At 52.8% G+C, this 12,395-nt stretch overlaps 1 protein-coding gene across 1 annotated transcript in view; it reads right to left on the bottom strand.

Moving 5' to 3' along the window:
* Tmem94 (transmembrane protein 94) overlaps positions 1-12,395 on the bottom strand; it is a 35,498-nt gene that overhangs the window by 12,677 nt on the left and 10,426 nt on the right. The window contains 3 exon segments of the mRNA NM_001427145.1: positions 119-246; positions 532-651; positions 10,348-10,477. Of these exon segments, the coding sequence (NP_001414074.1) occupies positions 119-246; positions 532-651; positions 10,348-10,371 (272 nt within the window). The 5' untranslated portion in view covers positions 10,372-10,477.

Below are 12,395 nucleotides of genomic sequence, written 5' to 3'. Positions count from 1 at the left end.
CCATATCCCAAGATGCCCCATTCCCCAAGCCTCTCGGCGGGTCTCTGGCCCCAGTCAAGGTCAGTACAGCCCCTCGGATGTCCTGGGATGGGGACAGAGCTTACAGGACCCTGCTTACCTCCCAGCTGGCTGGCCCCCACTGCAACACAAGAGCAGCAGCACAGCCAGCAGCATGAGGGAGGCCCCAGGCCAGTGGAAACAGGAGCGGCGGTTACTGAGGTGCAGGAAGCTGCTTCTCCATGCCTCCTAGAACGGCATGACAGACGAGCCGGCAGTGAGGATCCCGGCCAGCTCCAATCTACCTCTTATGCCTTGGGCCTCCCCAGATCTTATGGCCACCTCCAGCAGAGTGGGACATCACTCCCAGCAAACTGGAACCTCAGATTGTGTGAAGTCTCAGGGGACAAAGCACATCAAAGCTGTGAGACAGGGCTCCCTGCCTCTCTGCCTGCCTAGACAGGCTCTGGCCACTCCCCCCCCCTCCCACCGCCCACCCCCACCCCTCACCCCCATCCCTCAGAGAAGCTTCACCTTCCATGTAAGCCGTTTCTTCCGTTCTTTGAGGTGTTTCTCCAATACAGCCTCCAGCTGCTCCTTCAGGACACTGAGGGCCTTCCCGGTAGTTAGGCCCAGGGCCGAGGGGGGCTCTCCCTGCAGGGAATCAGAAACAGTCAGCAGTCTCCAGGGCCTTGCCCAGACCTACTTTTTGACCTCAGGCTCTTCCTTCCCCTCCAGACCCCCTACACTTCCTAAAGCCATATTAAGAATAAAAGCAGGGGGCTGGGGATTTAGCTCAGTGGTAGAGCGCTTACCTAGCAAGCGCAAGCGCAAGGCCCTGGGTTCGGTCCCCAGCTCCGAAAAAAAGAACAAAAAAAAAAGAATAAAAGCAGGATTGGAGAGATGGCTCAGTGGTTAAGGGCACTGACTGCTCTTCCAGAGGTCCTGAGTTCAATTCCCAGTCACCCACATGGAGGCTCACAACCATCTGTAATGGGATCTGATGCCCTCTTCTGGTGTGTCTGAAGACAGCTACACTGTACTCATATCGATAAAAATAAATAGATTTAAAAAAAAAAAGCAAAAACAAAAAGTACTTTTAAGTTAGGTTTTAAACCCTGGGACAAACGGCTGAGGAGCCATTTAACACATCAAAGCAGACCTGGCCAGGTTCTCCCAGCATCCTCCTGGCTTGCACCCCATGCCCACCCGAGCTCTCCATTTTGGTTATTTACCCCTTTTATACCTTTGCCCTCCTGGCTGTTGCACCTGGTTCTCCTGCCTCCCCTTTCCCTTTCCCTTTCCCTCCCCCCTTTCCTCACGGGACTCTGGTCACATCCACTCTGGACTCTCCCACATGTCCCTGCCTCTGGCTATGTGCTCTCTTTTATCTATAATAACCTCTTTCCTCCACCACCCCTCTCATTCTGCCCTTGACCCACTGAGCTGGACGGTCTTCCTGCCTCATCAGCCTCTTCTTGCTCCCACCCCCATTTTACTTCATGGGTCTTTTAGATTCCAAAGGCCAAATGATATCTATTTCTTTGTTATTGTTGGTGGTTTTGTTTTGTTTTGTTTGAGGCAGGTCTCTCCATGTATTCCTGGCAGTCCCGGAACTCAGTATGTAGATGAGGCTGGCATCAAGCTCACAGAGCGTCCTAAGTGCTAGGATTTCACAGGTGTGCATCACATCCCTGTGATGTCTACTTCTCTCAGAGAACTCATTCAGAGACATTAGTTAACTGTTTCTGGGGAGGACATTTAAGAACTTAGAGCTGGTGAAATGGCTCTGCCAGGAAAGGCCAAGGTTGCTAAGCATGATGACCTGAGTCCAAAGGATCTACATGGTACAAGGAAAGAGCCAAGTTGTCCAAGACCTACACACATACATGCACACACACACACACACACACACACACACACACACACACATCACACACACATACACACCGCACACACACGCATGCACACATACACACACAAAAATATAATATTTAAAAATTAAGGAAAAAAATAGAAAACCCTACCACCTTTACGTTCTAACACCACTATTTTGCACAAGAGAATTCTGTAACACTAAAGATTAGGCAGGACACAACCTCAGGAAAAAGCTAACTGGCTGTTCTTAGGGAAAGGCCACACCGACCCCAGCACACTCTCCTGTCCCCACAGCTGCCCTGAGCATGGGACTAGTCGTGGTAAGTTGAGGGACCTCACAGCCAGTGTTTGTTGAGAACCACCCATGCTGTTTCCTCTTTTGTTTTGTTTTGTTTGTTTTTAGAGACAGAGTCTCACTGTGTCGCCCTGTGTAGTCACAGAACTCTCCATGTAGACAAAGCTAACCTGGAACTCAGAGATCTGCCTGCTTCTGCCTCCCGGGTGCTTGGATTAAGGGTGAGCAGCCAGCTCTGCTTCCTTGCCCTTCTCCCCACAGGCTGTTCTCACCTACGGCTGGCTATTTCCAGGGCCTATTTCCAGGGCGGTCCCTGTCAGTTGTGGAGTCACCTACCATCTGTATGCTTGCAAAGTCTGCATTGCACTCCCAGCCAGTCCCCTGTTCCACATACAAGTCAGTCTCCTGACCTGCTTCACAGGAAACAGAAAACATCCCAAAACTCCAAACTAACCCCAGTCCTCCCTGCCAGAGTCATCTCTCCACTGCACCTCCCCAGTCCCCTCTCCAACATTCCGGGCTCCCACCTTCCCCTGCCTACACACACCCCTCTCCCTCCCACCTCGCCTCTAACGTTCTCCAAACTCACTGCCACACCCCGGCCAGCAAGAGCCTAAACAGCCAACTCCCTGCAGGTCTCCATTAGTATTATGTTTGGTGGACTGTGTCAAAGGACAGCTTCCAGGGCTCAGTTCTCTCCTCTGTCAGATGGGTCCCAGGGACCTAGCTTGGGTCATCAGACTTGATTTCAGGCACCCTGATCCCGAGTTAGCTCTCCAGGTTCCTCTCCTTGACCATTAAAACCCACTCAAACCCTTGTGCCTGCTCTGGGAGGCCATAGGCTCTGTGGCTTCCCAGCATCTCCCTGCTGTCCCTTCCGCAGTCCGTGGTCCCGTAGCTCACAGCAAAGTCCTCTGTGTACTTCCTAACCAAGGATGCTCTTGCCACAGACAACTCTTTTTTCAAGATGGCTCATGTATTCCCCACCCCCCCCATCCCCGCCCCCGTGTGGGGGGATGATTCCTTAAAGCCCAGGGCTTCACTTTAGGTCTGTACTCTGACAGCACTGGTACAACCTGGTTCTCAGCCTGCATGTCTGCCTCCCCTGCTCACTGTACCTTGGATTCCTTGAAAATAGGTACTGGATTCTCCCGTCTCCACAGGCCCTCCCCACTGAACCACAGCAGAGGGTACTGCACTCACACATGTTGGACGGATATGAGAATGGATGACCACACAAGTGATTTCATCAACCCCAGTGACACCTCAATTGGGGATGTCAACACAAAGCCTGTATCTGTGGCTCTCAGAGACTTGCCTGTCCAGCACCCTGACCCCATTGCATCAAAACTTCTGGGATGAAGCTGATGGGGGCGTGGAGAGCTACAGCTGCAAATGTTAGGGAATGGATGGGCCAGAGAGGCAGAAGTCCTGAAGGGTAACAGGTCCTTCTCAGAGGCCACCCGAAGAGCTCTCATCAGGAAAAGTCCAAGCAAAACCAATGGATCGTTAGACAGCCTCAAGGCTGTCCTGAGGAATCCAGATGAGGGCCGTGGGGACACACTGACCTTGCTGCCTGGACTCCTTGTCTTATGTCTCCACGCTAATGCCCCCTTGTCTGCCCTCTGCAGGGACCTGCTTCAGCTTTGCCTACTGTCATTCTGCACTTCTCTTTCTGGCCTAGTTCCAAAGGCATCCCCTGGCTTTCTCCTTGGTCACTTGGCTTTGGCCCTGGGAGGATACACCCCTGCATGACTATGAAGCTGCCAGGCTTGAAGGGCAGGGACCCAATGCCACATACCTTGAATTGCACACAAATAGGATCCCTGGTATTGCCTGTCAGTACCTCAACTTTCCAGAATGTGCTCACCGCAAGATTCTTAGCTTCTTTACCTAAATCCAGTAAGACCCCTGGCCTCTGGAGACCAGAGTCCAAAACAAGCAAGTGTACAGTGCGGCTAGGGTCTATTATACAACCTTCCAGAGGGCCAGAGGCCTGAGTGGGGCTCTAGAGAAGACAGACAAAGAGCCAGAGCTGGGGCAGGCTGGGCTGTTCCTCCCTGTCAAAGGAGGGAGGAGGATCGGCAGCCAGGATAAGAAGCCTGGGCTCCCAGCACCTTCCCTCACTCACTCCTGCTCTCTTGGACTCAGTCTTCCCCAGCTTCCTCTCCACAGCCTGATCCAAGAGTTCCTGGCATGGGTAGGATTCAGAGGCCACACCTCTGAAAGTCCTGAAGTATAAAATGGGGGAGGACCACAGGAAGAGACAAGGGCTGCATGTGCAAGAAACTGGGGACAAAGGAGGAAAAAGGGTGCAGGCAGACTGCAGAGGGCCATGGGGATATTTAGCAAGCTGCTGGACCTTGGGCTAGGACCTCACTCTCAGGAGAGAGCAGTTCCCAGTCAGACTGAGAGAAACCTCTGAGGAGAAGCCAGAGAACCAGGGAGGCATAACCTCTAGCTGGGCCTGTAGCCACTCGTTAGCTCCCTGACATTGTCACTGCCTCCTTTCCATTCTGGAAAGTTGAGGTACTGACAGGCAATACCAGGGATCCTATTTGTGTGCAATTCAAGGCATGTGCCACCCCATGCACAGGACTGTGTGGCCAATCATTGCTTGATTTCCCTGGCTCAGGTGCTCTGCTCCTCTCCAGGTAAGTGAGGCATGGTCAGAGGGTAACAGATGCCCCCTGGACAAGACACCTCCAGAGCTGTCTGCACACTTCTGCCCCTACATGTTGTGTCTGGCCGGGGGCACCAACTCCAGACAGGGGATTAAAGACAGTGCAGCACAGGGAAAATAAGCTATTCTGTAATTACACGCTGCCCAAAGGAAGTGCCCGCCCACACAGGCTGGCCCTGTGGTGAGGACGGCCTTCTGAGCCAGTCTGCTCCCCAGACTTCAACGATGTCAACGGCTAAGCCCATTGGGCTCACCTCTGGGTGGCAGATGGGACAGAGTAAAGGGTCACATCTCTGTTTCCCTCATTGTGTCTTAGCTTTTCCCCAGTGGCAGAAGATCCAGAGCTAAGGAGCTTGGTGGGAACCATACTTTCTGAAGGAGATGCAGGACAGGTGGGAAGGGAACAGGCAGGCAGAGCCACCTTCTCAGTAGAATGAGGCAGGGTCCTCCATGTCCCTGGGCACCTTGGAGAGACTGCAGGAAGCTCCTATTATCCAAACAACAAGTCACCTGAGTCAACTGTGTACAGTCAGTTTCTCTTTACCTATGGAGGTCGGAGAGGGTGGGGAACATTTTGATGTGTTTTAATTACGCTCCAAGGCTAACAAGAGATCTCTCCTGCCTCTCTGATGCTAAAAGCTCTCAGCTTTCCCTGCTGCGGAACCTCTAGACACATTCTTGGGGCCAGGAGTGAGGCTTCCAGCCCAGAGGGACCAGGACAGGAGGACAGTGAAGTCTTTCAGGCAGAACCAGCCCTTCCCACTATTGTTGGAGCTCACATTCGGCCAGAGCAAAGGCAAACACAGAAAGACAGGGATTGGTTTGGTTTGGTTTGGTTCAATTTTTGAGACAGGGTCTCACTCTGTAGCTCAGGCTGGCCTGGAACTCACTGTGTAGATCTAGTCGACCTCAGAGTCAGAAACCTGCTTGCCTCTGCCTCCGAAGCACTGAGATTTATCCACCATGCCAGGCAAAGAGGAAGTCTTTGCTCAGGGGAAGCTGGCTGCCATCACAAGCGGGGCTGCTTCTCTGTTTCAGGGTTAAAGAAGAGTACTAGTGGGACTTAGCGTTCATGTGGGCGACAGCAACAACAACAATGACAACAGCAAGGCAACTGACAAGTCGCCAACAGTAACCTAGTGCTGAGCAGGACCCAGCTGCTGCCAAGGTGGATGGAGCTGTCTAATAAACCCTCCAATAGCTGGACACTGGCCCTTTTCTCACCCACCTCACCAAGAAGCCCCACACCTCGCCTGTGTCCCTGCAGAGCACACCTGAGGTTCTCTCCACACAGCAACTGTTCTTCCTACGCTACCTGTCTCGGAAGCAACAAAATCATGGCCTTACATCCAGGAAGGCAGGTTACAAATTTAGACCTTTACTGGTAACCTTGACAACGGATGACCACCAGGTACAGTCAGCTGGTCCCTGTCACCAGGCCACCCCATCACAGCTGCCTTAATCGGTACAGGCAGAGGGGAGTCAAGTCGAGCTCAGCACAACCCCGAGCCCCTGAAGTAGAGTCAGCCACTACCCAACCCTAAGAATCTGGCTGGGCACATCTGGACTCATCTGTAGCCTGGTACTCTTTCTTACATGGACCTCACCCACCTTCAGCAGCCACTGAAACCCAGAAAAAAACCACCCTGAGTCTGACCCCTGACTCTGTTACCTGAGCGATCCAGCAGAAAAACAGTCCCCTCAGTATGGTGAAGTGATGGTATTTTTGTTATATATATATATATATATATATATATATATATATATATATATATATATGTATGTATATGTATGTATATGTATATGGAGAGAGAGAGAGAGAGAGAGAGAGAGAGAGAGAGAGAGAGAGAGCGCAAGTGCCTTGGGTCCTAGCATCCTTTTCTCCTCTGGGAAATTCAATCCCCAAAGCTGCTCTGGGTAACTTGGAAACCTGGCTGGCCATTCCAAGACATGCTAGCTTTTTTGGCACTCAGTCCCAACCTCCTTCCAGAGACCTGGCTGTGTCGGGCTCAGTCTGGCTGCCTCCTGTTCCACTGCATCTTCAGGACTCCGTTGGCAGCCACAACCAAAGACTCCTCCATAAGCAGGGAAGAAGGCATGGTTAGAACTGAGTCAAGCTGTGATACTCACCGCGCCGTGCTTGCCCTGGTGTGGTATCCATAGCTCTGCCTGCTTGAAGAGCATGGGGCAGAGCCTGAGGAATAAGCAGCCAGGGGTAGTGACTCCCAACACCACCCGCAAGGACAGGGGAAGCAAGCGGCAGAAGAGAATGAGAGAGGGAGAAGAGGGAGACTGTGAAAGGCAGAGGGGCTGGGGCCGGAAGGTGTGTGAGTGCAGTGCAAGGGGCCGGGGCTGGAAGGTGTGCGAGCTGCTGCTGCTGCAGAGAACTGGGCGCAGCAGAGCGGAGCTTCAATCTGCTGATTAATTCAGCCTCTTTCCAGTCACGCTGCAGATTCAGGGAGGGAGGAGGAGGAAGCAGCAGGCAGCAACAGCAGCCCTGAGAGGGAGGGAGGGAGGGAGGGAAGAGAGAGGAAGGAGGAGGCTGAAGAAAAGAGGTCGAGAGGCAAAAGTTGGCTCACAATTTACCAGATGCCTGAGAGATGTCCCTTTGGAGGGGGCCAACGCAGGGAGAGCATGGAGGCAAGATGCAGCTAGAGGACAGCCAGATGGATGGAGGGGCACTGGGCAGATGAAAGAAGCTGTCAGGGGCCTGGGACCCTCCGGGGGCAAATGCTGGTATCCAGGTACCCTGAGGGACACAAACACTGGCTCTCTTCCCAGACTACCTGTCCACCGGGCCCCAGGTCACTGGGCGAGGTTGGGAGCCCTGCTGTGGCTGAGCGCATCACCCACCAGAGTTCCCTGCCAACCCAGCCAACAGAAGCTTTCCACAGTGATGAGAGCTGCAGGAAGGAGGGAGAGGACCGGTACCTTATTAATAGCAGCACATCCTGCAGGGGTGGGGGAGGGGAACAGCAGGGATTCCAGCCGGGACTTCTAGGAGGCTCAGGAGTCTGGCCGAGGAAGAGCCAGTACGGAGACGGTAAGGCCAGCTCAGAGGGTTTCTCAGGATTTCAACACCTTCCTTCCAGGGGTCACAGGGATCCCACAGGCTGCTGATCCACTAAGGCAACCCTGCATTTAGGCACACCAGGGACCTGGGGATGCCTGAATCTCTTTTTGGTTTGATTTGTTTGTTTGTTTTTGTTTGTTTGTTTGTTTGAGACAGGGTCTCTCTATATAACTCTGGCTGTCTTGAAAAAACTTATGGAGACCAGGTTGGCCTCAAACTCTGAGTGCTGAGGTTAAGGGCGTGAGCCACCAAGCCCAGAGGCAGGCAAAAGCAGGGCCTAGTGACTAGGGCTCTAAAACCATGGCTCTGGGCCCCTAGTTTGGCATGAAAGAAAGAACGTGCACAGGCACTGGGTAAAGAGAGAGGTAAGGCACTGGGAGGGGGCTGGACCTTCCTCTCCCAATGGGCAGGCCATCTCTAGTACGGCAATATAACAGCCCAGGAGTGAGGACAACCTAATGGGTCCCTCTGCTAGAGAGCAGGCTGAAGACTGAGCGTGTTTCTCCAGGGCCCTCTGTCTCCTAGACTACACCCTCTCCAGCTGCTGGAAGGGAAAAGAGAGCCTCCCAGCACAGGCCAGCCTCTCCCCTCCCCCTAGCTGGCCTGTGTACCTCCCTGTGGGGCCCCTGCCAAACAGTTGAATGGGGACAGAAAGGAGGGGCCGGGCAGTCCAGAGGTTAAGGGCAGGAAGTCTTTGTTGGGAGCAGGAAAGAGGGATAGGCGGGGTCGGCTTCTGTGCCAGTCTCTGTGAGGACTATCAGCCGTAGCCGCTGAGAAAGACTCCAGTCCCTAGGCTCCGACCGACCTGGAAGTCATGGCCAGGGTGGAAACCACTCAGGCAAATCACTCCCAGCTCCCAGGCACACCTTAGAGGGCACCAACACAGTACACCTGCTCACCACCCACTTTCCATGCCACCTGCTTCCACGACAGGAACGTGGCCCTGTCATCTCAGAGCAGGGGCCCAATCTGTCAGCTGCAGCGGCTCCCCCACCAGGCACTTCCAGTCAGGCTGGAGACTGGGGGGTCTGAAAGGGGATGGGGAGCCAAAAATCATCCAGCAGCAGAGACGTTGACTACAGACCACCTGAGCAACAAGTGTCACCACACAAACTCCTCCTACCCTTTTTCTCTAAGAAACTTTCTGAGAGCCCTGGGCTACAGGTCTATCTTTCAAGCCCACTGTATTATTGAAGAGATTCTTGCTGGGTTGGCAAGATTGCTCAGTGGGTAGAGCACTCACCACTCAAGTCTGGTGACCCAAGTTTGATTCCCAGAACCCAAGCAAAGAAGAAAGGAGATAACCAACTCCATAAAGTTGTCCTCGGACCTCTCCCTGCATGCTGGGCATGTGTGCCCCTCCACACACCATTACATACACATTCATAGTAAGTAAGCAAACAAACAGACAGACAGACAAATAAATAAATAAAAGAAGTTTTTTAAAAAATGTCCTGTGCAGGTTGAAACCCCAGTGGGCTCTACTACTAAACTGACTATCCTTCCTACCCTCAACTAGACTGCAATCCCCCACAAGCTGAGAGCCATCTTCCTGGCCTCTAAGGCCAATGCTCCATAAATATGGCTGGTGCTGGTCTGTGGCTTTCTAGTCCAGGACTCACTCCCAGGACTCACTCGTGTGCTCGTGAACTCCCTGGGGGATGACCCGGTGAGCAGGTATTAGTAGGATATGCAGAAAGCAGGCAAGCAAGAGACACAAGGACTTCCTAACGGGATGGGGCGGGGCAGTCCTAGCCGTAGGAGAGAAATACTCTAAACCTACTTCCATCGTTAGACCACACCTGAGGCTAGGCCCAGACCTCAACTGTCTGGCCTCTTCAAGCCTGGCTGATTTAAGGGGTGGAGAGCTGACCCACAAAGTTGTCAAAGGCAGCCTTGGGCTCACTTTGTACTCCAGACAGGCCCTGAATTTGAAATTCTCCTGCCTCAGCCTTGGCCTCCAGAGTAAGTGGAATTACAGACCTGTACCACTAGGCCCAGCGCAGTCCCGTTGATGAACACACAGCTCTGTTTGGAATCTGATGAGGCGCTTGTCCCTAACCACAGACAGGGTGCCCAACCGTCTTCAACATGGCCAGGCAGGTTGGGGCACAGCCCTAGCATAGCACAAACAAACCAAATTACACAGCTCTGGGCAAGACTGGCTTGGGATCAAACCCAATCAGAAAGCCTGCCGTCGTGCGGCTGTGTTAACTGGGCCACCTTTAAACCCTGTTCATCCCAGCCAGGCAATACCAACCTCCAAGGAGGGGTCCTCGCTGTATTCCCAACAAACTTCAGAGCTCCCTGCCTCACATTCACTGTAAAACACTGAGCTGAAGGTCTCCCAGGAAACCCAGGTGAGGAGAACCCAGTAGAGACACCCCCACAACAGCCACACAGCAACAGAGCGGGGCCCACCAGATGCTTCTCCTTCAGGTCCATGGGCCCAGGGTACTTCAGACATGCCCAGATGAGTGCGGTCACACCTGGAAGGAAGCTTCCTCCCCAACATGGACAAACCCCGGTGAGCGTGTCACAGTCACAGCATCTGGGGGGGAAAGTGGAAAGAAATCCCGTAAGTAAGGTCACAGGACTGTTGTGTTACATCTCAACTGAGCCACAGCCCACCAGCACCCTGCTGGCCTGGCCCTCCAGCAGCACAGGCCTCGGGAGTCAGCCCTTGTCTTTCAACCTCCATTTTCAGAGGCATTCTGTTTTCTGTTCCCTGTGTACTCTGAATCAGAGACACCCAGCACACAGGTAGAACATTTATTAGAGTATCAGCGTCATCTTAAAATTGGGGTTAAAGTCAGTAGTAACGTCATCTGGAGTCTAATACAAGTAATCGGGGACATTGGGGGCTGGGGGATGGAAAGACCTGACAGAAGCAGACACACACTCTCCATGTGCACATAGGTCTTCTGAGCCTCTTGTGTAGTGCTAGACAGAGACAACTTGGGCAGAAGCCTGCAAAGACCCAGCAAGCCGCCCTGACGACCGGTGTGACGAAGGTCAAGCAGGTATCTGGGAAATGCGGTCAGCCCAGGGGCCGGAATGCACATGGGACAGAACACACGCTTAGGGTGTGCTATGGCCTGGCTCTGATCCTCCGCAGCCGGCCCCACCTGAGCCCTGACCCACACTCTCCCATCCTGGCAGCCACCACACCTTGCACAATCTCAGATCAGGGCATGTTCTCAGTAAGAAGTGACACCGAGTAGTCTGGTTTGGAACCGGAAGCTTCCTCTCAGAGAAAGCGCTAACCTGCTGAGGAGGGCAGTTCTTTCTGGCCTGCAGCCAACCTTATTATGAGGAATCAGAGGCCCAGAAGAGCTGACCCATAAAAGAGCTGTCGAGAAACGACTGAATATCTATGTCCAGAGGGCCAGCCGGGAAGCTCAGGTCTGAAGCCACCGTCTTCACTCCCAAATCCTACCCCATTCTTCAAGGCAGGACCCAAGCTAATGTCACCTGCCATGCTACCAAGTCTCTCCCTACCCCTTCCTTTCAGCCTGGTCCTCCAATCTGAGCTGAGCCATCTACTCAGGTCAGAGATAGTGACGCTGGAAGTGGCCTTGCAAAGCGGTGACATTCAACTGAAATTGCATCCTTAGAGGACACACCACTCCTGCCCAAGGCCACCCTGACCAGGCAGCCTGAACCCTGGTCACAGCTATGGAAGAGGTCCCCATCCACTCCACCCCTGCAGGCTGAAGAAGGTATTAACCAGGCAGGGAGAGTCTCCAGGATCCAGAAGGGGATCATTCCTATGCCTTCTGCCAACACAACCAGCGGGAAATAACTGTGGCCAGCTGGAACCACGGCAGTGCAGAGGGCAGCCAGGAACATGACATTTTTCTAAGAGTCTCTGTGTTCCCATCATTCCATACATGGGATTCTGGAAGACAACTGTCTTTAGCATCTGACCTGAAATCAGGAGTGGAATCCTTAAAGGGCCAGCTCTGCCTAGAGCTCAGTGTGGAAAAAGTCCAAGTGTCAAACTAGATGAGTACACGTGGGTTCAAAGCTCCCGAATGCTGGGTGATCTTGGTCACTTGTTTGTCCTCCTCAGCCTCTACTACTTGTCCTTAGGGGGGTGTGGCAATAGATATTTACAGCAGCGTCATGAGAATTATGTAAAAGTGGTACATGTGAGGGGCCTGGCACAGTATTTGGTACTTGATAAATAGTAGCTGCTACTCTCATTAGCAACAAGAAAGGACGATCAAGTCCACCTAGGTTAAGAGTAAGGGCTCACGCTGTCAAGCCTAAGTCCGAACCCTGGAACCCACATGACAGAAGGAGAGAACCTATTTCTTCTTCTTCTTTTTTTTAATATTTTTTATTAATTTTTTTTATCTATATGAGTACACTGTAGCTGTCCTCAGACACACCAGAGAAGGTATCGGATCCCATTACAGATGGTTGTGGGTCACCATGTGGTTGCTGGGATTTGAACTCAGGAC

Source organism: Rattus norvegicus, chromosome 10 (genome assembly GCF_021556685.1).
Source record: "Rattus norvegicus strain SHRSP/BbbUtx chromosome 10, alternate assembly SHRSP_T2T, whole genome shotgun sequence".
In the NCBI taxonomy this organism is placed as follows: Eukaryota; Metazoa; Chordata; class Mammalia; order Rodentia; family Muridae; genus Rattus; species Rattus norvegicus.
This window is presented reverse-complemented; position numbering and strand designations above follow the sequence as displayed.